The following is a 27,061-nucleotide window of genomic DNA, read 5'->3' as shown; positions in this document are numbered from 1 at the left end:
TGGTTACAATACAGAAAGCACAAGTCATCCATTGCGGATAGAGACGATGGCGGGCTAGAAGCAGCACGACAGCTCACAATACAAATTGAAATGTCGTACCAACAAAGGAAATGAAAACTGGAATTGTATTCCATAATTTCAAATATGAGTGGCGTGCCTCATGGCATCATACTAAGTGATAGTGATTTCATTGTTTTATAACCTAGTTGTGGGCGATCCTCGGGGCTTTATTATCGATCCGATCCACAAACATACCGGGTAGTATGATTTGATATAAATGTGTTTTGTTTGGAATTGTCATAATTATAAACGCAGCACAAACATTTCAGGCATTGAAAGTGTTTATTTTATTTATTGCTAGGTATAACTCTTATTTTAACAGTATACAACATAAATATTTATACAATAACAAACATAGCAAAGTCAACATTAGAACCGCGCAATATTTTGAAAATGAAGTGAAACTGTATATGGTGTGAACCAGGGTCAATCGTGATCTACCGGTAGATCACTACGGCATTACTGGGTGATCACAGAAAAGAGATTCAGTGCTCTGCAATTGTTGGGACACACTGCCATCTAGCGATGAATTTCAGTAATTCAGCAGCACATTGGTACTCATTATTTGTTTGCAATAATGTAATTGGAAAGAAACATTGGCGATTAAAAAAAGACTGACTTGAATCATGCTGTAAACCATATATTTTTTCGTATTTTATTTTCATTAAACTTAGTTTAACGTACAATATATTTAGATGTGCTTTGAGAAATATTGTCATCAGTCCGTTCCGCGAAATAGTATGTTTTGAATGTTAGACATTCCTTGAATCTATGATTGTTTTTGTTGTTTGTGTTTAAAAAAAGCTCTGTGGCCTTGGGGGGTAGGGCGCCCGCCCTGAGACTAGCATGTTGCTGGTTCGAGCCTTGGCTGAGTCATACCTAAGACATTGGTACCCATTGCCTCCCTGCTTGGCACTCTGCATTAAGGGTTGGAATTGGGGGGCTTGGTCACCTAATGACTCCCAACGAGATGTTGCAACACATTAGTTGGGTTGAGTAAGGGGGCTGGGAATCCCCTCCTCTGCATCAATCTCCCAGGAAGAGTACAAAATGTTAATGTGTTCTTGACTCTAGCCACCTCCCACAAGGGGGATATGGCACTGGTACATACATATAAAAAAGCATGGACAAAGAATCTTCCAACCATATGAAAATAATCCAATGGTTTCCATTTTTTGGGGGATGGATTGAACAGTTTAAGTACCCCACTTGCTGAAAAATTCAGATTCAGATATACTTTATTTTCATTCTAGTACACGTTTATACAGAACGGAATGTCGATACATCTGACCCGCACAGTTTCCTTGAATGTACAGATATAAATAAAATGTTGTATTGAGTTGGAGTATTGAGTACTAATAATAAACTAAATAATTATGGCTATGTATAGTATTTTACAGTAGTGCAAAGAGTGCAAGAGGAGCAGCTAACCAGATGTGCAAAATGGGCAGTCAGGTAAACAAGTCGGGTAAACAGTAACAATAACACTGTAGTACAATAGTGCAGAGGAGAACAGATGTGCAAGGAGTGGCTAGCTATAAAGAACTGCCAGTAGTGCAAAAAAGTCAAACAAAACCAACAGATGTACAGATTAGCAGCAGTTTAGATTTACTATGTGTTTGATTGACCATTTAATAGTCTAATGGCCAGGGGGACAAGACTATTGTGGAACCTGGTGGTCCTGCACCGCACACTGCAGTACCTCTTCCCAGAGGCTAGCAGAGTGAACAGTCCATGTAACTCTTATTTTGTGCTTAAAGTGTAAGCAACCTACTGTATGACGATGCCAATAAGACAACCAAACTACCTCCCATTGTGCAATATTTTGAAGTCAGCAGTGCATTTAAAGTGTAAACACAATTGTATCTAATTTGAAAGTTGTATTTATTGAAAATAATGCATTTATATTCTCATAGAGGAGAGGTGCACGCTTCACCTAAACAAGGCACTTTCAAATGTTTTGTTAGTGCAAGGAGTATGTACAGTGTGACATTATTTTTGGCCATGCAAAACCTTCAGGTAGTGTTTCCTGTCATGATTAATGAGGTGAATCGCCTGTGCCCGCTCCTTTGGCGCCAACTGCCTCGGACTCTGATTGGCTCCCTGTCCCTATTTAAAGCCACTCTTATTTGTCCCCTTTTGTCAGTCTGTCTGCGAACCTCAGTTACCACTAGGCAAGCCTTTTTAGATCCTGACTCCCACCTAGTTTTGCTCCTGTCTGTCCCCCGGCTTCAACCAGTTTTTGATTCTGACCACGTCTGCTCTCCCGTCCCGGCTTACGAGCCGTTTCTGACCCCGACCACGTTTTTTGTTCTCCTGTCCTGGCTATCGACCTGTTTTTCCGTCCTTTACACTGCCACCGCTCGCTACGGAAGATCCACTTCCATGTTCTGATCACAAAATGAATACGAGAGCGAATTGCTTCCGGCGCCTAGCAAACACCGGATCGTGGGCGCAGCCCTTCTTCTTTCCTTTACTACATCTTGTGAGAAACGTAACGCAATTGGGTCCTGTTTCCGTTCTGGTCCTGACAGTTTCCCGGTTGTAAATTTGAATGGAAGGAACTTCCTACAACACCTATATGAGAAGCCATTTGTTTTGCAAACAAATATATTCTCGATTTGTCTTGATAAAAGCACACACAAGATTAAAAATTGTATATATTGGCTCTGCAAAATACACGATTCACACCGGACTTTTCACTTAATGCTACCTGGCATTGGTCATTGGCTCTGGAAGTCCTTCAAAAAGTGCTTGAATATGTCCATGAAAAAGGTCTACGAAACCCTGTACCACGTACCCACCAAGCTAAAATGAATTTGACACCACTGCACTAGTTGGCGCACAAAGATTGAAAGTTCGGAAACTGTTTTTTTTTTCTCGCACTAACCCGGACAACAACAAAAAAATCGATGTCCCCAAAGTATAGACAAAATTCCTCTCAGCTGGGTTATTCGGGAACCGATCGAAGATATCTCCAGCGGTGTGTCCTCCTACTAGATCATGAATAAATACATGTATCCTTGATGCAGTACAAAGTGCTTTCCCATCCGGCGTGAAACGTTCTGAATCCCATTCTTGTCGCTTCGTATATGCCACCCTGCTGTTTTCGGAACATATTTAGACAGAGCTCAGCTCCCCCAGAGCTCCAAAACATCAGTAGCCATACAAGTCCCCATGTGTTCTGTTCGTTTTTTTTCTTGCACACTCATTTTCACTTCTAGAGCTGAAAGATGGAATTTTGATGGTGGAAAGGGAGTTTCAGGAATTAAAGCAATAATTGTGCTTTCCTTTGTAAATGTTGTCAAAACATTTAATTATCACATTTATTTATGTGTTAACGATAACAACAAAATACCTTATACATAGTTGTGGGCCGAAAGAAGATTCATTTCGGCTGCTTTGAGTGGTCTGTGGTCAAGAGCTGCAGTACTCAATTTGGCTGCCGGAGGGCGTTAGAAACCCCAAAAAGCAGACCCCATGAAAGCAGATGTGTTTCCATTGCTTTGGTATTTTGTGGGTGACTTTATAGGAAACCTAGCTAAAGACGTTTGGGGCGTACTAAAGTACAACTGTGTAAATGTTCACAGAAATCAGTTATGCCATTTCGGAGGCTATATGTCACATACAAACGCACATGCAGACACACTTGAATCAGGATTCTTAAAGTAGGTTAGCTAGATTTAGAATAAATAGATTTGATTGAGATAGAAGTTTAGATTATGATTAAAAAAAATAGTATTTTTGTTTCCGTAAAGCAGTGGTTAGCTATCACACGAAAAGTCCCCAGTTCCAGACCGGGTGTAAACATACGTTGGCTTGGAGAGGGATGGGCGCCAGTAGGCTGAACTTGCCCAAGACACACCACAGGAAATGGTGCCCCTACGACCCGTGTGGTTAAGGGATCCAACCAACAAACCAACCAAACAGTAAGAATAAGACAAATAATGGAGTTCACTTAAAACAAATTAAAATTATTTTCTTTTTTTTTTTTCAAATTAAATGAGATAAGAGTTGCATGATTTTGTCTAGAACGGGTCGGGAACCTTTTTGACTCAAAGAGCCATAAAAGCAAAATATATTAATTTTATTTTGGGAAAGAGCCACACCATATATTATGAGACAAATTTACTAAATTGCTAAACCCGCGCACCCAGACAAAAGCTTAGTCTTCAGCACATTTATTTTTGATGATTTGATAAAAAATATGAAAAGAGAATAATGCCAGAGCCCGTGTCCCAAAATCAACAAACATACCACTTTAAACTTTCTTGCAATTACTCAAGATCGGTCAAACTCATTTTGACCTTTTTTTTTCATCCATATTGGTTTCAAAACCAGATGCAAGCAGTTATTTTGTAAAAATGTCACAACATTCTGCAAACAGGAAGCCTGGTGTGCTTACCTTTGGCGCAGACGGCGTAGAGCGAGAGATGGGAAGGAGTGCTTGCACTTTTTGCATAGCTCCACCCATCCTTCTTACTCACCCAATAAATTAACTTTAAGTTCTCTTCGGGTGTCTTGGCGTATTTAGTTTGTTCTGTGGATTCATCATGAGGTATCTGAACACTGAACACAGATTATATTGTGAGCTTTTATTTAAATGATTATTTAGTGTTGTACAGGCAAAACATTTTTTTTTGACACCTTAACTGTAAATTGTAGTGAAAACGTGTCCTATATATTCTGCAAAGTACTGCTTTGTAATTCAGCTTTGGTTTGGCTTTACGTGTATCTGAACAGGATCAATGGCTCAAGTTTTAAACGAGATAGATAAAATTTGCATGCAATCAAATTTGTCTCTGAGCCACAGGTACTCATAGAAAGAGCCATATATGGCTCGCGGGCCATAGGTTTTCCGACCCCTGGTCTAGAACCTGTCTTCTTTGAACATAGCATGGCCTTTTCTGGATTTTTTGTTATTTGTATTTTTTTCCTCAACCAAAAAAGGTTAAATGAAAATGTTCAACTAAAACTTGGCCAACACTTTCGTTTTCAATGGCTTTTAAGAAATAGTTTTACTTTTTTGTTTTTGTCAATATGATTACTATCATTTTGGGACTTTGAGGTGCACCAGACTATAAAATATTCCATATACTGTATTTAGAGTCTGTAATACACACCATATTAAACAATGGCACCTTCAAAAATATTTATTTGTGAACTGTTTTTTTGTCATATATATATATAAAAGGAGTTTCTGACATTAAAACACAGTAAGAGTGACATTTCTGTAATAAAAGGTAAAATAGTAAGAAAGTTAAACATTATTATTAGGAAATCTGGTCTACAACTATAATTTGATTAATTGATACATTCATGAATGTCTAATTAGTATAAAGGGATTTAACAGTAATTATAAATTTGTACTTGTATTTACCGTAATTCTAGTCTACAAGGTGCACCGGATTATAAAGCACACCTTTAAAGTCCTCAAACATATAGTAAAATATGTGATGAAATAAAAGTGGTATAAAGTTAAGTAAAAACTATTCAGGATTGATTATAATTGCACAAAAACTGAGACTCATTTAAAAAAATGGCTGATAAACTTAACACTCACCAGGTTGTTCACATTAGCCACAACACAAAAAAACCCACTTAAACCGTCTTTCTAGCCAAGGACAAAGCAATCAGTCGGTACAAGTGGCCAAAGAAGACAAAATAAAGGCCACTCAAATTCATCCACAGAGAAGAGCGACGGTGTAAAGTACCAAAACGACTTTCTAATGGCGCTTTGAAAGCAAAGACTTCAATGGAAGTGGAGTTAATTCTTTTTCAGCCCTTTCACTGAACAACGTCTCAAATGTGTGTTAGGAGCTCCGGGCCGGAAGATTCGGATACGTTTTCGGGTCGGCCGAGCAGAAACAAAACGAATCTTCCGAGTTTTGACCTTCAAATGATCTTCCCGTCACTTACACTCACATACAGTAGATGGGTGCTGTTTTTTCATGCGTGTTATTTTCCCTGGAAAAAAAAAAAAGTTTACAACAAATGTGCTAAGAACAAAGTGAATGTGGTTGCTGCAAAGCTAGTTAGCTCATCAACACAGCCTAGAATATCATCTGCTTCTCTCTACCCAGTTTGAATGCCATTGTATGTTTGAAAGACTGCAGCAGTCAACAACATTATAAAGAACTTCTCTCACCCTTTATCAAAACAGCCTAGACAATCATCTGATTCTCTCTACCCAGTTTGAATGCCATTGGCTGTTTGCAATACTGCAACATTATAAACAACTCCTCTTACCCTTCATCACCGCAGCCTAGAAAATCATCTGCTTCTCTCTCCCCAGTTTGAAAATATTTGTGTTTTGTGGTTTTGTTTGTATTGACTTGGTCACAGTCTTGTTCCACGGACAGACTGAGGAGATCATTTCTTTCTCATGCTATGAGGCTCTTAAACTCCACCCGGCGGGTAAGAGCCCACATTAAACCCCACCCCACATTTACATATTACCCTATTTTTATGACAGTGTGTATTTTCCTTAGCACTGTTTAAATACTCTATATCAACACGTTATATTGGGTATTTTTGTATTCTATATCTTTAATTTATTATTTTATTTTTCAACATAAGGATCCTGCTGGAAGTGTGAATTTCCCTACGGGGATGAATAAAGTATCCATCTATCTGTCATCTATCTATCTATCTATCTATCTATCTATCTATCTATCTATCTATCTATCTATCTATCATAAAATAAGTTTTGAAACACATTCAATTAGTCTCAAATGGTATTTAAATTGACTCGCCTTAACCTGGAGGAAACTGTGTTTAAACGAATGGTTCATAAACCGGGAGTTGAGGTGTGTGTTTATGTAAGCGGTGACGTTTAAAGCCCTGCGATGCAGGTGTACAACGCGACTGATTTAGACAATGATTTTCCAGGTTTGAGTGTATTTCAAAATAAAAGCGGCAAGGTAAAGCTGTAGATCCCCCTTAACTTCGCAAAAGACAATACGTCTGACATCAAATGAGCTAAATAATAATGAATAATCTATTTTTTCCACATGCTGGTGTAATCGAGAAAATGGTTTATCTTTAAGCCCCTATGTGTGTGTGGAGTAAAGATAAGATCTTGGTTTCGAGTCCTGATTTCAGGCTGGGTTCGAGCATAAAGTCAATCATTAGGTCGAACTGGGTCGTGCTTTTTGGGGAGGATCTGCACAGCATGCCCTTACTTTTACTCAGGTCCGGAGCCTTCACTCTGAAAATGCTGGTCTTCTAGTGATCCCAAGAGCCAAGAAGAAATCCGCAGGTTCGAGAGGGTTCTCCATTCGGGTCCCTATTATATAGCATATGGATAACCTATATTTTATGTTTGCAATATATGTGTAGAATTTGCCCTCATGTAGGTTTTAGAGGAGGGGGTAGTGTCATAATAGTCTGTAGTTTGCAATAATATGTGGTCTGTGCAGCCCTTTGAGACTCTTTGTGATTAAGGGCGATACAAATAAACATGACTTGACTTGACTTAAGTAGAGATTTGGATGACTACCTTTTACTTCTACTTGATGAATAGTATTCTGAGGTTACTGAACTTTCACATGAGTAACACACTTCGGCGCTGCAACTCAGTACCACGCACTTTGGCGATGCCCTTTAGGGCCATGAGCCAAAATACAGTTTCAGGTTTACACTCGTCCCGGCCCCTCAAATCATGTAAACCGGTCGGGTTCGGGCTGGTCAGGGTGAATTGTTGTCGGCCCACTCTCACCCCTAGTGTGAAGCAGGGCTTCACTGCTTTATGGGGCTTCATTTTCCCATCACTAATGACAATATAGAGAATGTTAAACACTTCTAATGAAGACAGACGTCAAAGTACCAAAACGTCTGACATCTCGTGGTCTCGCTTTATCTTCTATTTCATTACTGGCGTTTCATCCCTTAAGTCGCCATCAAAGCCCGGAATCGATTGGATATAACTGACACGTTCAAGATTACATACAGTCCAAATGAGGGCGTTCAGACATTATCAGGCCGGGCGGTGATGAATTGCACGTACGGGTGACTGCAACAGGTCGCGGGATATTCTCGCCGCTCGGCTATCTCATTGATCGTACGGGGGTTTTCGAGTCGCGTCGGTCGCTATCTTTGCATTGGCTCCGTCTTTCTTTGCAGAGGCGCTCGCATTCATCACTTTGAGTCGAGCGCTCGCTCGCTCGGGTGAGATAGATGCTTATGGATGGATCATTAAACGGGATCACGGCCAGTTAGTCGCGAGCAGGAGAGCAGAGCGAGGACGTGATGGTCTATTTGCGTGGGTAAAAATAATGATGTGAGAGGTACTTGGGTTCCTCTCAAGCCTACTGTAAATATGATGAGCAGTTTATTTTCCCGCTTGCTCCTTTTGATGTTTCCCTTTTTACATCTGGAAATTTGCTGTGGAGTAGTAATATTTTGCATTGGTATCATGCTGATTCCAAGTACTCGTGATGATAATTGATGCTGGTGTCGAGTGGCTTTTTTTGAATTGAGAGTGTAAACAACAAAAAATAATACTAAATACACAAAATATTTACTCTGTTAGCACATAATCAACATATTTCCGCACCCACAAACCAAAAATTTACCAGAGATCTGCAGATGCGTCTTACATTTATGAAACAATATTTCATAATTATGGTTTATGTTCTATGAAAGTTTTTATTTTCCGATGCGTTTCAATTCCATGTGCCTTAGTCTGGTGCACCATATTTATCTCATCTCATCTCATTAGCCGTACCGCTTATCCTCATTAGGGTCGCGGGGGGGCTGGAGCCCATCCCAGCCATCTCCGGGCAGTGGGCAGGGGACACCCTGAACTGGTTGCCAGCCAATCGCAGGGCACACAGGGACAGACAACTCATTCGCTCATTCACACCTAGGGACAATTTGGACCGGCCAATTCACCTGAAATGCATGTTTTTGGAACGTGGGAGGAAACCGGAGTGCCCGGAGGAAACCCACGCAGGCACGGGGAGAACATACAAACTCCGCACAGGAAGTCTGGATCTGGATTTGAACCCACGACAGGTTCCCATGACATGAACTGTGCTGCACAAGCGCTAACCACTGCGCCGCCGTGCTGCCCTATCACCATATTTATGAAAACACATTTTAAAAGATACTATTTTTGAAGGTGTGCCTTATAATCACATGTGTCTTATTGTCGTGATTACTGTTGGGAATCACCTGTGCCCGCTCATTTGGCGCCAACCGCTGCAGGTTCTGATTTGTATCCTGTTAGTATTTAAACCCAGTCAATACCCTGTTGTCAGTCCGTCTGCAAACTTCATTGTATACTAGGCAAGCCTTTTTCGACCGTGACTCCAACCTTTCCCGTTTTTGCTCCCGTCTGTCTCCGGCTACTACCTGTTTTGATCCTGACCACGTCTGCTCTCTCGTCCCGGCTTACGACCCCTTTTTGTCCCCGACTACGTCTACTCGCCCGTCCTGGCTTACGACTCCTTTCCAACCACACCTTGCTCTCCCAGTCCCGGCTACCGACCGTTTTGTCCGTCCCTGACACCGCCATCGCTCACTACGGAAGATCCACTTCCGTGTTCGGATTACAATCAGAGTACAAGAGCGACTTGCTTCCCGCGTGCAGCGAACACCGGATCGTGGGCGCAGCCCTTCCTCTTTCTTTCAATAAAACTTGTGGTAAACGCTACGCAATTGGGTCCTGTTTCCGTTCTGGTCCTGACACTTATAGTCTAGAAGATACAATATATAATTTTGTTTTGTTTAAAATGTTACTTTCAGACATGGGAACGGCAATCATTTAGAAAAAAAGATTATTTAATTATTAAAGATTATTAATTATTAGAATTAGTTTAAAAAAAATAATGCATGATCCTCTTATATAAATATATATATATATAATTTTAGATTTTTGAAAGGGTTGATACCAATCTGTTCAGCTACATCTCGTGACCATTTTTTCAGCAACCCTAAAATCAAGGAGCAATATACTGCGATTAAATTAATGTATCTTGAAATTTCAAGGTAATTATTTAAAAAAAAAAATTAAACCACAACTGATACTGACATTTTATGGCTGATTATTATGTGAGACATTGGGACAATATAAAATAAAGTCCGGATTTTCCAATAGAGATACAGTGGTGTGACCTTAAATGAGCAGTTCATGTTAGAAAACCCTCCAATAGGGAACATTTAAAACAATTTTGCAAAGAGTGAGTCAAAATTCCTCTGCAGTGTGGTGAAAGATTTATTACTAAGTATTTTAAACACTTGATTTCTGTTATCGCTGCCTAAGGTGGCCCAACTTGCTATTAGGTTCCCAGGGCAATTACTTTTTTCTCATAAGGCCTGATACAGTAGGATTTTTGTGCCTTTGGAAATTGAATCAACATAAAAAAAAACACATTCCCTTGTGGTCTCTGTGTGATATTAAAATTGGTTTTATGATTTGAAATTTGTGTGAGTGATAAATATTCAAAGAATACACAACGGGGGCAAATACTTGTTCACAGCAATGTAGATACTATGTTTCTGAACCTTCTCCAAGAACACTATAAATAGCCAAAATGTTCACTCATGTTCTGCTACTGCATAAAACGTCAACTCTCACTTTGAATTATAAAACTCCAATACGACTTATCAATGTTTTTATGTCGCTTTTTAAATGATGACTGAAGATCTCCTCCTGCACGCGCACACATACACACTCATGCGGGTGGCATTGCAACATCGTGTTCACCTTAATTGGCTCTGTGGTCTCACGCTGCTGGTAACCATGGTAACTCTGTGCAGATCTAAAATCCATTTGGTTCAAGGTCATAGAATGATAACGGGTTGTAAATTCTACTCATTGAAACATACTTGTTACGTGTGCAAGGTCCCAGATATATTTTTCGCATGTAATCGTGGGTTTTTTGAACTAGGAAACTTTTGTGTCCGTCTCATTCTTACCGTTCACCTGTCTTTACATTCCTCACATGCATCAGTTTTTACATGACTTACATGCATCAGTGTTACATTCCTCGCAACCACCTGTCTTTACATTCCTCACATCCGTCTTTACGTTCCTTATATTATTCTGTCTTTATATTCCTTACATGGCCCCTTTTTACATTCCTCACATCTGTCTTTACATTCCTTATACCCATCTGTCCTTACATTTCTTATATCCACCCGTCTTTACATTCCTCACATCTGTCTTCACATCCCTTATATCCATCTGTCCTTATATTTCTTATATCCACCCATCTTTACATTTCCCACATCCACCCGTCTTTACATTCCTCACATCCATCCGTCTTTACAGTCTTCACATCCACCCGTCTTTACTGCCCTCACATCCACCCGTCTTCACATTCCTTACATCCACCCGTCTTTACATTCCTTACATCCACCTGTCTTTGCATTTCTTACATCGACCCATCTTCACATTCCTCTCATCCAACCATCTTTATATTCCTTACATCCACCAGTCTTTAAGTTCCTCATATCAGCCTGTACATTCCTTACATCCACCCGCCTTTACATTCCTTACAATCGCCCGTCTTTACATTCCTTATGTCCACCAGTCTTCACATTTCTCACATCCACCCGTCTTTACATTCCTTATATCCACCCGTCTTCATATTTCTCACATCCAAGCGTCCTTACATTCCTTACATCCACCCATCTTTCCATTCCTTAATTTCACGTGTCCTCACATTCCTCACATCCAACCCGCTTTACATTCCTTACATTCATATGTCTTTACATTCCTTACATCCACCCATCTTTGCATTCCCTATATGTATATGTCTTTACATTCTTTACATGATCCATCTTTTCTTTCTTTACATCCACCCGTCTTTACATTCCTCACATCTGTCTTTACATTCATTATATCCATCCATCTTTACATTTCTGACATCCACCCGTCTTTACATTCCTTTCATCCAGCTGTCTTCACATTCCTCACATTCATCCGTCTTCATATTCCTCACATTCATCCATCTTTACATTCCTTACATTCATCCATCTTTACATTCCTCACATCCAATCCTCTTTATGTTCTTTACATGGATCAGTCTTTACATTCTTTACATCCACCCATCTTTACATTCCTTGTATGCGTACATCTTCACCTCCCTTACACGGATCGGTCTTTACATTCTTTACACCCATTCCTCTTTACATTCTTTACATCCATCTGTCTTTACTTTCCCTACACCTATCCGTCCTTACAATCCATCCATCCACCATTTGGTCCAGCGCAGTGTTTCTCAACGTGTGGACCGGGACCCACCCGGACCTAGTTTACAGTGGGTCTTGGATCTGTCAATTATTCTCTAACTGTAGATAGTGATCAAGACCTACTCGAAATATTTTTCCTGTCCGGTCAATCAGTGGCATCCTGAAGTGTTTGAGAGGTACTAAATCTTTTTTTTTTTTTTATTCATATTTTGTTTGTTTCATTTCCTTTTCATTCCTTTAATAGGTCAAAAGAATATGTTAGATAGGGGGAAGGAATAGTGGAAAACAGTGACAAGAATGGTTGGGTCTAAGAAGGAAACGATTGTCCGAAATGGCGTAAGGGTTTCCACCATTAAATGGTTTAAAAACATTATATTATTAGATTTTTGTCAGTATATTCGTTTTTGTTATCTCCATAATTAAATGCATATATTTTTATGTTTAGCTACATGTTTTATGAATATTATTTTTGTATGTGGCCATTTTAAGAGTTGTATTGGGTTGCTTATATGCGAGTATATATGATACCTGAAGTCGTTTCAGTTTTGCTGGTCATATAGTATTGTTTTTTTTGTGGATGTGTAAATAAAATATATGTTTCAAACTTTGAAGTGTTATTTTGTCTGTTTATTTTGAAGGTGGGGAGTCTAGGTTTCTATGTGCTGCCTGATTTTGTCAATTCGAAAGACAACATTGTCATTCAAACGGTGTATTTTGGCGACCAATCAATATGTTATTATCAAGCCTTGTCAACTTCTCCGTCGATACAGCATGATTAATGTGACAGTGCCGGTTTGAAAACCGAAAAAAAGGACAAATGACTGGATTGTCTTTCCTCTAGGCGCCTTTTAACCCAAATACATGATTTTTGTTTGTTTTGATTTTAACTCACACAAAAAGGCTTCTGAACTGACTGGTGCTCAAGTAGTCGAGCAGCTAGATTTGGATCAAATTTAATCGCTTGTCTTGATGAGCTGCAGATCAGTCGGGCAGTCGTCAGCCTGGAAACTGGGATGTCTTCCAGCGCGGAAAGACAAATGCAATGCTTGTCTCTCGTGTGGACATTTCAGACTGCCGGTGAAGGGAACTCACTTTTCATTTGATTGTTGCTGATGCCCTGATTCTGTCTAGCATGCCAATATGTTTGACACTTACAAATAGCCCAATGCACTGATAAATTGAAAGTAGAGTCTTTTTGGACCTCACTACATGAAGTGACACCTGCGCAGATGATGGATAGCAGCCTGGGAATGATTAACCGACTCTTACTTTCCGGAGCTATTTGTTGATTAATCAATTAGGTAATGCATGCTGTCTGCAGAGATTCCAAACATTATCACCTTGACCCATCTAAGGCCAAAGCACAAAATCTCCTGTCAGGCTCTTTTAAAGCAGGGATAGTCTTTTTCAGATGGATGATCGTTGGCGGAAGAAAATTCAAGTGCAGTTATTAACATAACAGTTTTGGGGAGTTGATATAGTGGTCTATATGTTCCTTAAGATGATGTCAAATGCTTGCTGTGCAGTTTTTATAGTCCTGCATCAAGCTAATTTTAGTTTATCTACAAAGTTAGATGATTTATAGCAACTTGGTGTCTTACAATGACACCGTTATCAGTTGCTATTGTCCTTTTGTGGTAATAGCATATCTTGTTTAGTTTTGTAGATTATATGTAGTAATTATTCAGTTGTTGTGGTCCTGCAGTTATAATCATATGTTTCTATTCCATTATTTTGTAAACTACAAAGTTACTTTGCAGTTGTGGTGCTGCATCCATAATCTTGTGTCGGTGAGATGCAGTTTTGATACAGCTCATGTTGTCCTGTGGTAGTCTTTTTTTGCAGTTGCCACGGTGCTTTTTTATTCACTCTTTTGTAACAGATTGCATCCTACCAGGTATTTATGATAACTATTATGTCATTCAGTTACCATGCAGTTGCTTTATTATGTTGATCAAATGCAGTTTTAATACAGTTGCTTTTGTCCCTTGTTAGTAATCATTGGTTTGTTTATTCTGATTGTGTAAGGAACATACAGTTACTATGCAGTTGCAGTAGCACTGCAGTAGTAATCTGCCCAATAGTTATATTGTCAATGATGTGCATTTTTATACAGTTATGTCCCACGGTAGTAATAATTGGTCCACATAGTCTTATTGTGTGAATGACATACAGTTTCTAGTCAGTTGTTGTGGCGCTACAACAGAAATCTGTCCTGTTTTAGTAAGTATTTATTCTTATTGTACAATTGCTGAGGTCCAGTGTTTTTGTACTTTATTATGTATGGTGATTGATGTCAGTTCCTTTGTTTAAGTTGTAACAGTCTTCTATTTGGTTGCCTTTTTGTTATATGTGATATACAGATGTTGTGTATTGTTTATATATATAATTGGTGATTCCTATGCAGTTACTGTCATCCTGTAGGATTTGCCTTTATTTGTTGCTACCATACTGTAATCTGCGCTCTTAGTTTGTTACCATACCCGTGTGGTGTTGTCAGTTGCTATGCAATTGCTGACATTATGTCTATTTTTATTGCATATGATATCAAGTTACCATGTTTTGTATGATGGCAATGCTGTCGTGCCATTGTTTATAATTCTTTAGAGTTATTCTAATTCTGTCAAGAATCAGTCATTGTGTCAGTGATATGCGATCCCTATGCTCCTTTTAATGTCTGTTAAGTTGTCAGTTGCTATGCACGTGTTATTGACATGCTGTAGTCACCCTAAGTTTCCATCGTCTCCCTTATTTTGGCATTTTTACACCTGCCTGTTGTCAGCCATGTTCTGTATTCCCCTTTTCATCATGTTCAGCCAATCTACCACTGCTCATTCTTTCAGCATCAAGTTGTGCCAATCTTAGGAATTTACAATGGATTTACCACTGTATGTGTATAGCTGCTTTGATTTGAAACTTTGCAGTGCAAGTTGTATTCGACCTGGTACCTTGACGTTCTTTCCATCTTTATCATGAGCGCTGTTTGTCGATTTACTGGAAGGGGACAGGAAGCCATAGGAGTTCCGTGTTTTTTTTAGCTTTTGATGGCAATTTCTTGATTGCCTCATAGGGAATTGGACTTACAATGTAATCATCATGCGTTTGCTTTTTTTATGATTTCATACATTTTGATAGAACATAAGGAGTCCAAGTCGTTCAACAACAAATAGTGGAGACTGTGTTCTCGGCCGTCTCCCCCTGGTACACACTGAGCCTGAAGAATATGACAGTTTGACACTTTAATTTCCTCTCTGAGCAGTTTAACCTGATTTTTTTTTTCTTCGCCGGATAAAAGAGGTGACGCGCGACTTTGAAAAATATGAGAATTAAAGGTCCGTGCTTCGTTCCCTTTTGCCTAGGTTCGGGAAGAGCCGCAATCATGAAGCGGCGGCCGACAGATTGGAAAGGAGGGCCTCGAGTAAATCCAAAGCCGAGGAAGTACACGTGTCTGAGGAGGAGACCCGGCGCATGAAGCTCGAACAAGAGAGGTGGATGAAAAATTATATCTATCTATCTACCTTGGTCATATCCCTCAATAGGGGTGACCGACAGCAAGACAAACACATACAATAACAAAGAAAATTAAAAAAGAAAATAAAGGGAAAAAATTAGCAAAAAAACACACAAACATTTTTGGGGTCAGGGTGACTCAACACACTCTTCTGTTCAACAGCAGGGCCCAACAGCTTTCACTGGTTTACCCCTGCCGCATCATAGCCCCTCCTTTAGAACACGTCCAAACATCCCACTATCCTTTTACAACTCCTATCCACTTTTCAAATGTTCACGTCATTTATTTGTTTCTGCATTTTTATTTTAGTTTTATTTTAATTTATTTAACCTTTTTTATGTTTTTTTTATTTATTTTTATTTATATCTGTGCATCTTATTTGTTTTTTTAATTGTATTCAATAAATATGATTCGTAATTTTAAATAAATATCAAAATTAATGTTCATTATGTATTAATCTTTTATATTTAATGTATGTGAATTTCTAATAATATATAATATTCATAATTCTATTTAATATATATTTATATTTAATGTATTTAAAAAATATTATGTTTATATATTTTTACTTTTTTTAATTTATTTTTTAATTTCTATTTTTTCTTAAACATGTATACTATTTAATTTGTATGTATTCATTATTTTGGATACGTAATACAAACATACATAGTTTTGTTTATTATTTATGTTTTAATCTAGTATTTTATTCTGATTTATTAAGAAATATTCTATCATTTATTTTTTGCTCATTGATTTCTTTTTTTGTGGCAATTTACACGACTCGACCATTTACCATTTATTTCCGACGCTATATGCATGTATTATATTTTTCAAAATGTTATATTCTTTTTATTTAGTTTTTTATTCTCTTTTACATTTTTTTAAATTTATAGTTAAGTTCCAAATCCAATTAAGATGTTTATTTCATTTGCATATGTATTCGTTTAATCACGTTTTTCTCAAATGTACAATTGTTTTTTAAATGTTTAATTTATTATTATCTTATTCATTTAGTCGTTTGTTGTTTTTTATTATTTCTTTTTAAATGTTGAATTTATTTTATTAATTTATTTGTTGTTATTTTTATTTCAATTTTATTATTGTTTATTTTTTAAATTATTTTAAAAACATATAGCATTTTTCTATATTGATCCTTATGTTTTGAGCTGAATTCTCCAGTAGGGGGTGTCAACTATATTAGGGAGGCAGCTTTCTACCACATTGTCATCCTTCCACTAAATGAACTCGAGTTCAAACAGCCGCTGGTAATAGCAGCTAATTGAATAAGAAACAATAGCGCTTGATAGCGTACCAAAAGACTAGAGGGGGCTAACGCTGTCCAAACCCAAAATACAAAACCTCCATTTTTTCTCAATGAAACATATGGAGGCACAAGTCTCCATCCTCTTCACCACGGCTGGCTGGGGGCCGAACCCATTCCCCCCCCTGCGGGCCCTTGGAGACGGTGGTAGACCCCTAAAAATAGAGACTGTCCCCCTGAGAGGCGTAATCAGCGCCCACACACACGTCAGAGGAGATAAGGACCATTCCCTCGTCTAAACCCAGCATTCAAATATTCGGATTTGGTTCTGCACGTGTGAGGGCCCGGTCCCAGCTCCCTTCGATTCTTCTTTTGTACCTGCTTCCGAACCGTATCATTCAGCCCCGATTGTCCTGTGCTTTAGTGGAATTTCCTCAGGGAAATTTCAGGTGGCGGGGTGTTGGCGACTCATAATAATACCACCTGCCAACATGCCAAGTCCTTATTGAAAGTAGACCGGTTCATCTTGACCTCGGAATGTGTTTTGTTACCTTTAAGATATTACCATAAGAAAAAATGACTAATTAAAGAGTTAATGTATCAATACAAAAGATCTTTAATACCATTTTTGTTGGTGCAGATACGAGATATCCGTAGTAGTGCCAATTACAACCTTTTTTTAAGATGTGGTACACTCGATGGTACGCAAATCAGTTGATAGATAGATAGATAGATAGATAGATAGATATTTTATTCATCCCCGTAGGGTAATTCACACTTTCAGCAGTATCATTGTTCAAAGGAGGGTCAGTCTTAGAGTTTTTTTAACCAGGTAAACTGTTTTCATCTGTGCTTATATAATTGCACAAGGGTTTTCTTATCATCCGTTATCCGTATCCAGATTGATGGCTACTTGAGATTTGGGATTCAGCCTGAAATTGCACAATAAATTTTTCTCAGATCGATACCAGTATTGTTTCTCTTGATCTAGAAATGTGTTTTGTTAGCTTTAAATGCCACCAAATATTTTAATACACACTGAATAATTGATGAATTAACAAAAGAGGAATTGAGTACCAAGTTTTGTGTTACCAAGACCGGGTATCTGTATTGCTAGTCTTTTATGAGGTATTAATACCAGTACTTTATAAAATACTTCGGGATTTAGCCTCCTTTGAGAGCACCGATAGTTTGCATTATCAACCCGAAAACAGTCAACGATAACCGCCAACTCTTGATATATGTGTATTCCAATATTTTGTTTCCATTTCGCTGCGTGTGATCCCGGCGCAACCCGGGATTGACTGCGTCCCCTAATGTTGATTTATAGGCCGTGATTAAATTGAGTTGACACTCGCGAAATGAACTTGTGTGTGTTCCAGTGAGCAGTCAACCGGGCAGGCAAGCCCGGTGATGGCAACTTCATATGCTAGCTTAGATGAAGAATTATGATCCGGGGCTAACCAAATGGATTCCGACCTCTTGATTGATGAATTAACTTCTAGCGCGAACGCCAAGAGCCCGTGTTGTATTTTAGGGCTTTTCCGCAAAAGGAGGCGAAACTACAGCCAGTTTAGGGTGTCCCCTGCCCACTCCCCGGAGATGGCTGGGATGGGCTCCAGCACCCCAGCGACCTTACTGAGGATAAGTGGTGCAGAGAATGGATGGATGGATGGATGAATTCAAAACAGACATAGAATTATTCCACAAAGAACTTAAACATTAAGTAACTTAACACACTTTGTTCTCCACCAAAATATATTCCATGGAAATTAGACAAATTCAAAATATGAAAAGATAGAAATCTAAACGAAATGTGTGCTTTTAACAAGAATTTGAATTACAAACACAATCATTTTCCAGAATAAACATAAACGATAAATAACTTCACATACTTTGTACTCCCAGTGAGGATCTCTGAATGATTCAATGTTGATCTAAATGACCAACGATGATAAGTGGAATCCACCTGTGTGTATTCAAGTCCCTGTATAAATGCACCTGCACTGTGATAGTCTCAGAGGTATGTTTAAAGTGCTGAGAGCAACATTTTCACCTCTACAGTGATCTACCTGATTGCTCATAAAAGATTGTGACACTAGCCAAATTTGCTCTGGGAAAGTTGCTAAGTCAGCAAAAACCCAAAATGCCAAGTCAGTTTTTTTGGCACACTTGGGGTAACCTACCTAGATGGTGATCATATATAAACTCCTCCCTCCTTTGATTATGTGGACAGAGACACTAAAATATATACGTGTTTGTATATATATATATATATATATATATAATAATAATAATAATAATAATTTCCTTGTATTGTCATTCTGTGTAACAATGTACACAGAACGAAATGTCGATTGCACCTGACCCGTTCTAGCGAGCCGATGCAGCCGCAGCCAACAGAGGGCGCCGCCGACCACTTTTTAAGTCTTAGGAATGACTCAGCCGGGGCGTGAACCACCGACCTCCCAGTCACAAAGCGGGCGCCTTACCATCTAGGCTACTGAGCTGGTATATATATATAAATATATATATATATATATAAAATAATGGTTCTTTTGAAAAAAAACCCTGATTTCTCTGAGCATTGCAATCAAAATATCTTCCTTAAATTGTGGTTCGTGAACCTGAATGCACAACAGCTGGGCATGTTGTTTTTGTAACTAAAGACTCTTAAAAATACAACTCAACATACAAATCTTCTCTCACTCTATTCTCATACTGCTACTCCTATACGCACGCATCCTGTGCTGATCCGGTAATGACGTAGGTTGGAACGGTGTTTCTTAAAGGGTTGAAAACAACAATTCTGGACTTTGTCTGAGTTTGAAGGCAAGAAGACCAATAAATGATTGCACTTCAAACCAAGCCAGTATTAGTCTTGGACTTATCTTTGGAAATGTTAGCATTGAATGTCTTTTTCGGGTAAAGAGAGGGCAGAAAAACGACAAGCTGACAATGCTTCTTCTTCATGGCTTGCCTGAAGTGAGCTTCATTCTTCCTCGTTCTCTGTGGCGGCTGATTATGATGTCCATTCTCTCTTATCTACTCGGCTTCTAATCAGCACTCCACTGTGACTCTGGGCGTCCTTGTTCCCGACAGGCCACCAGAGCACTTTTTTTTTTCATTCTTTTGATTACTCGGGCAGTGTTGTTGCCTTTTCTTTTGTGATTTTAAAGGTACAGTGTGTATTATTTTAGCTCCCAGAGGTAAAAACAAACACATCTGATTTATTAAAAGGAATAAAAAACATGTTGATATACTAATACATGACTTAGCGTCTCGGCGGCTGTGTGGTCAGCGCGCAGCCCCAGGGTGTGGAGGTTCAGGGTTTCCAGTCCAGCTACCGCAGCCTCTCTGTGTGGAGTTTGCATGTTCTCCCCGTGCATGTGTGAGTTTCCTCCGGGCACTCCGGTTTCCTCCCACATTCCCAAAACATGCATGTCAGGTTAATTGGCCTAACCAAATTGTCCCTAGGTGTGAATGAGCGAGTGAGTTGGATGGATAATACATGACCTATCGTATAAATGTATTTTTTTGTTGTTTTAATAACCGTTAAACCGTTAGTTTGAGTAATTAGCATTTGTCCTTATATGAGCTTCATCTAAGAGGAGCATACATCAGTTTCTACCATCTTGCTGCCATATGTATCTGAAAACCTCAAAAAGGATGGGTAAAAATATGAGAAACTCAATGGAAGGTGTTGGTCACTTTGAGTCTCCGTAGTTTGTATTCCTCCTTATGCTTTTGAGCACTCATTTTAGGTTGCACTACAGTGCACTGTGACATCTTGTGGTCAAATAAATCACACTGTCCCTTTAAAGTAAAGAAAAATGGTGTTCTCCTGTACAGTGAATCCCAATTTTTGACAGTAAAAGATTTTATTGCAAGCATACAGAATGCTGGTCACTCCGGCTGTTTCCAAATACTCCATTTTAAACAATAAGATAATAATTCATGACAAATATCTAAATAATCTAAAGTTACCGTATTTTCATGACCATAAGGTGCACATGAAAGTCTCAGATTTTTTTTCAAGTTGTGCAGCACGCCCTGTCGGGCAGTGCTGCCATTAACACTGCAGAGTTGAATGCTCGATTTTTGGCTGAAATTTGACGTTTTTGTTAGTTTGTTCACATTTCCAGCTAAATGTGAGCTGTATGCAATCTCCTGTGACTTTTAAGCATCTCCTATTCGAATGCAATAATATCCCACTTGCGTGGAAGAGAACGCTTGACATCACACTCAATGCCTTGTTTGCGGAAGGACTCATGGATGTTAACTCGATTTAGTGTGCTAATATTTAGTAAAATATTAATTTATTCAAAAATGTCGTTACTAAGAGACACGTACACCTGTTATTTGTCTGAAAAAACTCCACTTTATAATCCTTGTACATAGTAAAAATGAACTTGTCCACCGACGTTACTGAGCACAATGGCCTTGATGTTATTATTGTAATTTCTTTAGCTACATAATTATTGTAGTACCCTATCTGTGTCTACGCTCCATAAGTTCCAAGGCAGCGTGAACCGTCAGACGCGGAACGTGTGATTACGATCATAATTATCATTATTGTGATCACAATTATAATCATTTTCATACCTGGGGCAAGTTCATGTTATTATCTTCCTAGTAAATAACCACACTGAAACCTGGACAATTATCTTTTGTGATTGCATGATGCTATCTTCAGAAAATAGGCTTCCCAGGAGTTAGCAGGTTTTGTATTTTTTTTTTTTTTGATGAGGAGGCAGCTAAAGAAAATCCATTCAGCTCGGATGAGAAAGTCCGAGTGCAACGGCATCCGACCACGCATACTGAAAAGGCGAGCTTTGCAACTTCCTGCAAGGAGTGTTGACTTTAAAATGGAGTGAGTCCTCTGCCCCCTGCCTGACTCCTGGTGGCTTGATTAAACATTGACGAGAGTCTGTCGGTTATTTTGGGCTCTGGTTGTGACATTGACCGAGCAGGACACACGGTACGGTCAGGAATGTTGCACAAAACCACGATAACTGAACCAGAAACTTAAAACGCATATATAAAGTAATGTATCAGTGACGTGCAGTGAGGTCAAGTTTATTGAGATACAGTCAAATGTACAAATAAATCAACCTACATCTTATTCCTAATTTGATTGGCATAGCAAGAAAGCATTATATAAACTCTAGCATGAAAAAAATCAGAATGTTCAGACTAGAAATTGTTACTTTTAGCGCAGCTTATACAGATATGCTCCTAATGTATGCATTTATTTTTTAACGGCCGCCAGGGGGCGCTCAAGCAGGAATTAGTAAGGTGGTGTCAAGGAATAAAAACCTCCATTGAACACCATAGAAGAATTTTAGCATACGGTAACACGCTTTGTACATTAGCATTAGCGTTGCGTTGCTTTTTTTTTTTTTTTTTTTTTTTTTGCTTTTTAACGCTACTTGTGTTGCTGCGCATAAGTGTATTTTACCAAACCATGATGCTGCCACCACCATGTTTGACTGTGGGGAGGAATGTAGTTTCCTGGAGGCAGTGGGTGTCTGTCCATTTGTTGGGGGGAAAAAAAAAATTGAATAAAAAGGATACAGTCTGCTCTAGGTGGAGCGGGCAGAGAGTGGTTCTGAGGAAGGATGGCAGAGAGCTGGGAGTGAATTCAGCATCCTGACAGCCTTTTGGATGAAGCTGCCCCGCAGTCTGCTGGTCCTAAATCGGAATTCTTGGTCTTGGTACCACCTTTGCAATGAGGCAAGTGTATGACTTGCCTCACTTTGTATTCGAGACACTAAGCACAGTAATATGTCGCATACTAATTGTGTGCATAAAATCCAAAAATTGTGAAGTTTAATGAAGAAAACCTGACACACAAACATTGAATGTATTTTTAATCGTATATAACTGTCAGGACCAGAACGGTAGCCAAACCCAATTGCGTTACGTTTCTCACAAGATTTATTGAAGTAAAGAGGAAGGGCTGCGCTCATGATCCGGTGTTCGCTGGACGCTGGAAGCAAGTCGCTCTCGTACTCTGATTGTGATCTGACCACGGAAGTTGATCTTCCGTAGCGAGCGATGGCGGTGTCCGGGACGGAAAACGGGTTGGTAGCCGAGACTGGGAGAGCAAGGCGTGGTCAGGGTCAGAAACGAGTCGTAAGCCAGGACAGGAAGGTATACGTAGTTGGGGACAAAAAGAGGTTGTAAGCCGGGATGGGAGAGCAGACGTGGTCAGGATTAAAAGGGGTCGTAGATGGAGACAGACGGTAGCAAAAACAGGACAGGTGGGAGTCAGGGTTGAAAAAGGCTTGCCTAGTATACACTGAGGTTCGCAGACGGACTGACAACAGGGGACTGACAGGACAGAGTTCAAATAGGGACAGGGAGCCAATCAGAACCCGTGGCGGTTGGCGCCAAATGAGCGGGCACAGGTGAGTCACATCAGCAATCATGACAATAACCACAAAGACAGCTGAGGCGTATGTAATTTACTTTTCAGTGACGTAAGTGCAAAACAAGCAATTAAGTTGAGCTGTATGACTGAAAGACAGCTATCCTATAATTCATCTTAATTAGTGAGCTATTGAGAAATAATACGGTTTATTGCTTTCCTGTTTTTAAAGCTCGATCGTCCTCGCTTGCCCACTCATAATTGAGGCTTTGCAACCACAGTGATGCTCGGGCGGTGGTTCTCTCCGCGTTATACGTGTTCAACCACGACGTGATTAATAGAGTTTATTACGGCACAAGCGTGGGGGTAGTCTCCCAGGAGTAATTGTGAAAATGAGAAGTTGTGCGGGCAGGTTGCCCAAGGTTTGCTTTCAATAAAGGGTCAGGATGGCAAGAAGCGAATGCTGCAGAAGAGTCTGTTTTACATGTCAGCACCTTTTTAGACTAGCCAAGTTGTAACATCATTTTAAATAGTAGATGGTTGTGTAAAGCCGTTTTTCTCCTGGATTAGTATCAAACAAACTGTTTACATATTTATGATCAGGGTTGGGTAGGGTTACTTTAACTTGATTACTTTCAATTACTTTTGGATGACTCCAATACCAAATATGCTAATAAAAGACAAAAAAAAACTAAATATGAAATAAATTACCAAATAGTGTGCGGGCTTGAGGAGTAACGGAACACATGAAACGGCAAAAATGATGATGGCAAGCTGTTTGGATTTATTTTCATTTTGTTTCTGTCGCATTTTGTTAGTTTTGTCGGAGCTCAAAGAGATCAAAGCCAGGAGAGAAAGCTTACCACGTGTTGTGAGTCATCATTTTATTCATATTTAACCCTGTTTATGATCTACCCTTTTTTGCGCCACCCCAAAAAATCCCAACCAATGTCTTACTTTGTCATTTGTAGTCCGGGTGTACCAATTCATTGTTTAATCAATAATAATTTATTAGTGTTAGAATTGTCTTTATTGTCGTTGATGGCTAGGGGGTGAACAATGTTTGAAACTAAATTAGACTTTGCATGAGCCAGCGATGTCGACTACATTAGGTAGAAAGTAGACCATGATTTTCTGGACTGTGTTGATGAGACTCGGTAAGATCGCTAACTACCGTAAAATTCGGACTATAGAGCGCACCTGATTATAAGCCGCACCCACCACATTTCGGGAGGAAAACCGATTTTGTACATACACAAGCCGCACCTCTATATTACACACATGAAATTAACCCATACCCGATACATTCCAAAAAACACAGCCGGCAAAATGAATGGAAAATGATACCGGTACTTAATATTTAATGCAGACCTGCAGAGTCCAGGTGCCCGTTGAAAGTAATCCAAGGAAAAAAGTGTATATTTCCAATGGTAATGGGTGGGAAAAATATATATCCACTAATGTCGGCCGCGTCCACAAACACGTCTCACCTTTACTCCACTTCCCGTCAGCCCGCATTTGCCCCGCCCCTTCCTTCTCATTTGCTCGTACAAAACATATCAGAATAAGTTTCTAAAATAAATACATTACAAAAATATACAGTTGCAAATACATATTATACATGGTTACACATATTTACAAAGAAAGACGGTACACCGAGAGAGTTTTCAAAGCTTTAATAATAATATTATAACTTTCATCCCAAACCGTGCCTGTGAAGGGTAGCAAAACGCTACTAGCAACACACTCGCAACACAGTAAACATCTCTCTTAAAAAAACATACCATACTTGAAGTAAGCACGGTAAACCGTCTTCATCCTCCTCCTTATAATTGACGTCATCAAAGTCGGCTTCCTTCAGTATGGGAAAGAGACTTTGTCATCTAGACGTCGTCCCTCGCTCTCTTATTCAAAAACACGCTAGCATCACGTTCGCAAAGTAAAGTTTGCGTGTTGTAGCTCTGCTTCCTTCTATATCGGAAAGCTCGATTGCGTTTAGCTTGAAAGCTGCGTCATGTGCCTTTCTTTTTGCAATTTGCATGATGAGGATATGTCTACGCTAATTTGATTTGTGCACAAGCTAAGAAGATGCAGTCTAAATCTTACCTGTTGTACTCGAGCGCCGCTGGCGGCCGTTAGAAAAATGACATAAATTGGCCGCGTCACTGAATAAGCCGCAGGGTTGAAAGTTTGGGAAAAAAGTAGCGGCTTGCAGTCCGGAATTTACGGTACTTTTGTTGATGATACCTCAATCGACGTTGGGTTTCTTCTTGTAATAGTGTTGGGAAACAAATGAAAATTTAGCTTTAAATGTGCTTTTTGAATGTGAGCATGGAAAAGGTGTAAGAACCCTCTTATAAGCTCAATTTAATAAAACAGAATTAGCGTCAGTGAACAAAAGCGATAGAGCTGAGAATTGTCTAAAAATTTCGAATATTGTGTGTTTTTTTTTTCTTTAATGCAAGTTTCATAGATTATGGATTCATTACAATTCAACCGAATTATTGCATGCATTTTATAACATTAAAATTGCTGAGTATGACTCACAGTTCTGTATATTTGCCAAATGTATCCCCCATTGAAGCAGAATAGTAAAATACATCGGGCAGTGAAAAAAAAAGTCCATGCATTTAAGTCTCTTAGTGCCCTGTGCTGTCAGTCTAGGCAAGGCCATTATCTCATTACAAATGTCAACGTTGTCATTTTTTACGAATCTGATTAGTTCATAAAACGCCGGAGGGTCAGTCTGGGATCCCGGCAGACGTCCGTGAACCTACGCTAACGTTATTTTCTGCTCCTTCCTGGCATCTCTTCAGCCAGATGGCAGGTGGGAGGGATTTGGTAATTGTTATCGTTTCCTAGCTTTGAGATATACAGTATGTCCCTTCGTACTGAACAGGTGGCTAACCTATGTACACACTTGTGGGCTTTGCTATTGATTGAATGATCCCATTTGATGTCAAAAGAAAACAACTGACACGTCACGGACATCGCATCTGGCTTCCATCATAATGGGATTCTGAAGATGATTCGAGAAATGGGGTTGTGAGATGTTTCCAAATAAACAGGGCAGAGTACCGCAGTTTCCGAACTACAACGCACACCCAGAAACCCCTTATAATCCGGCGCACCTTATACGCGGACAAAATCGGAAATGTGTTACCATCCCTCGGCAATATTGTACCCGTCCATAATTGTATCGCTGACGACAATTGCATCGCAATCACGGCAACGGAGGTAGCGATGGTAAGAGCACCGAAATCTTACCACCGGCCCGCTCGTGACATAGATGGTTGTTAACAATTGTATTAAATTAGATGCAAAGGGAATCAAACCCGGATATCTGTGGGGAGAGTTATGGATCCTTTCCATGAGACCAATGGTTCTCAACTGGTCTGACTTCAGAACCCACCATTCCACACTAATGAGTCACTTCTTTCACTAACCGTTTGGGACCCATTATTATGGGCAGGGAAGGGAAATACTTGTGCATTATTCCTACAAGAAAATTTGAAAGTGTCCCTCCACATCGAAAAGGTTGCTGACCATTGGTCTAGTGGATATCCCCACCACAATACGGTTTCAATACTGATGCATCCAATGTTGTGATCAGTGCACCAATACGTTTTTTGTTTTCATTTTTTTGTCCAAACTT

At 39.4% G+C, this 27,061-nt stretch overlaps 1 protein-coding gene across 1 annotated transcript in view; it reads left to right on the top strand.

Annotated features, from left to right (window-relative positions):
- The window catches only part of LOC148348797 (partitioning defective 3 homolog), a 387,206-nt gene that overhangs the window by 261,285 nt on the left and 98,860 nt on the right, over window positions 1-27,061 (top strand). The window contains exon 20 of the mRNA XM_088322738.1: window positions 15,621-15,749. Within this exon, the coding sequence (XP_088178864.1) occupies window positions 15,621-15,749 (129 nt within the window). The remainder of the gene's footprint in view (window positions 1-15,620; window positions 15,750-27,061) is intronic.

Source organism: Urocampus carinirostris, chromosome 18 (genome assembly GCF_059441175.1).
Source record: "Urocampus carinirostris isolate Australia breed hairy pipefish chromosome 18, RoL_Ucar_1.0, whole genome shotgun sequence".
NCBI lineage: Eukaryota > Metazoa > Chordata > Actinopteri > Syngnathiformes > Syngnathidae > Urocampus > Urocampus carinirostris.
This window is presented reverse-complemented; position numbering and strand designations above follow the sequence as displayed.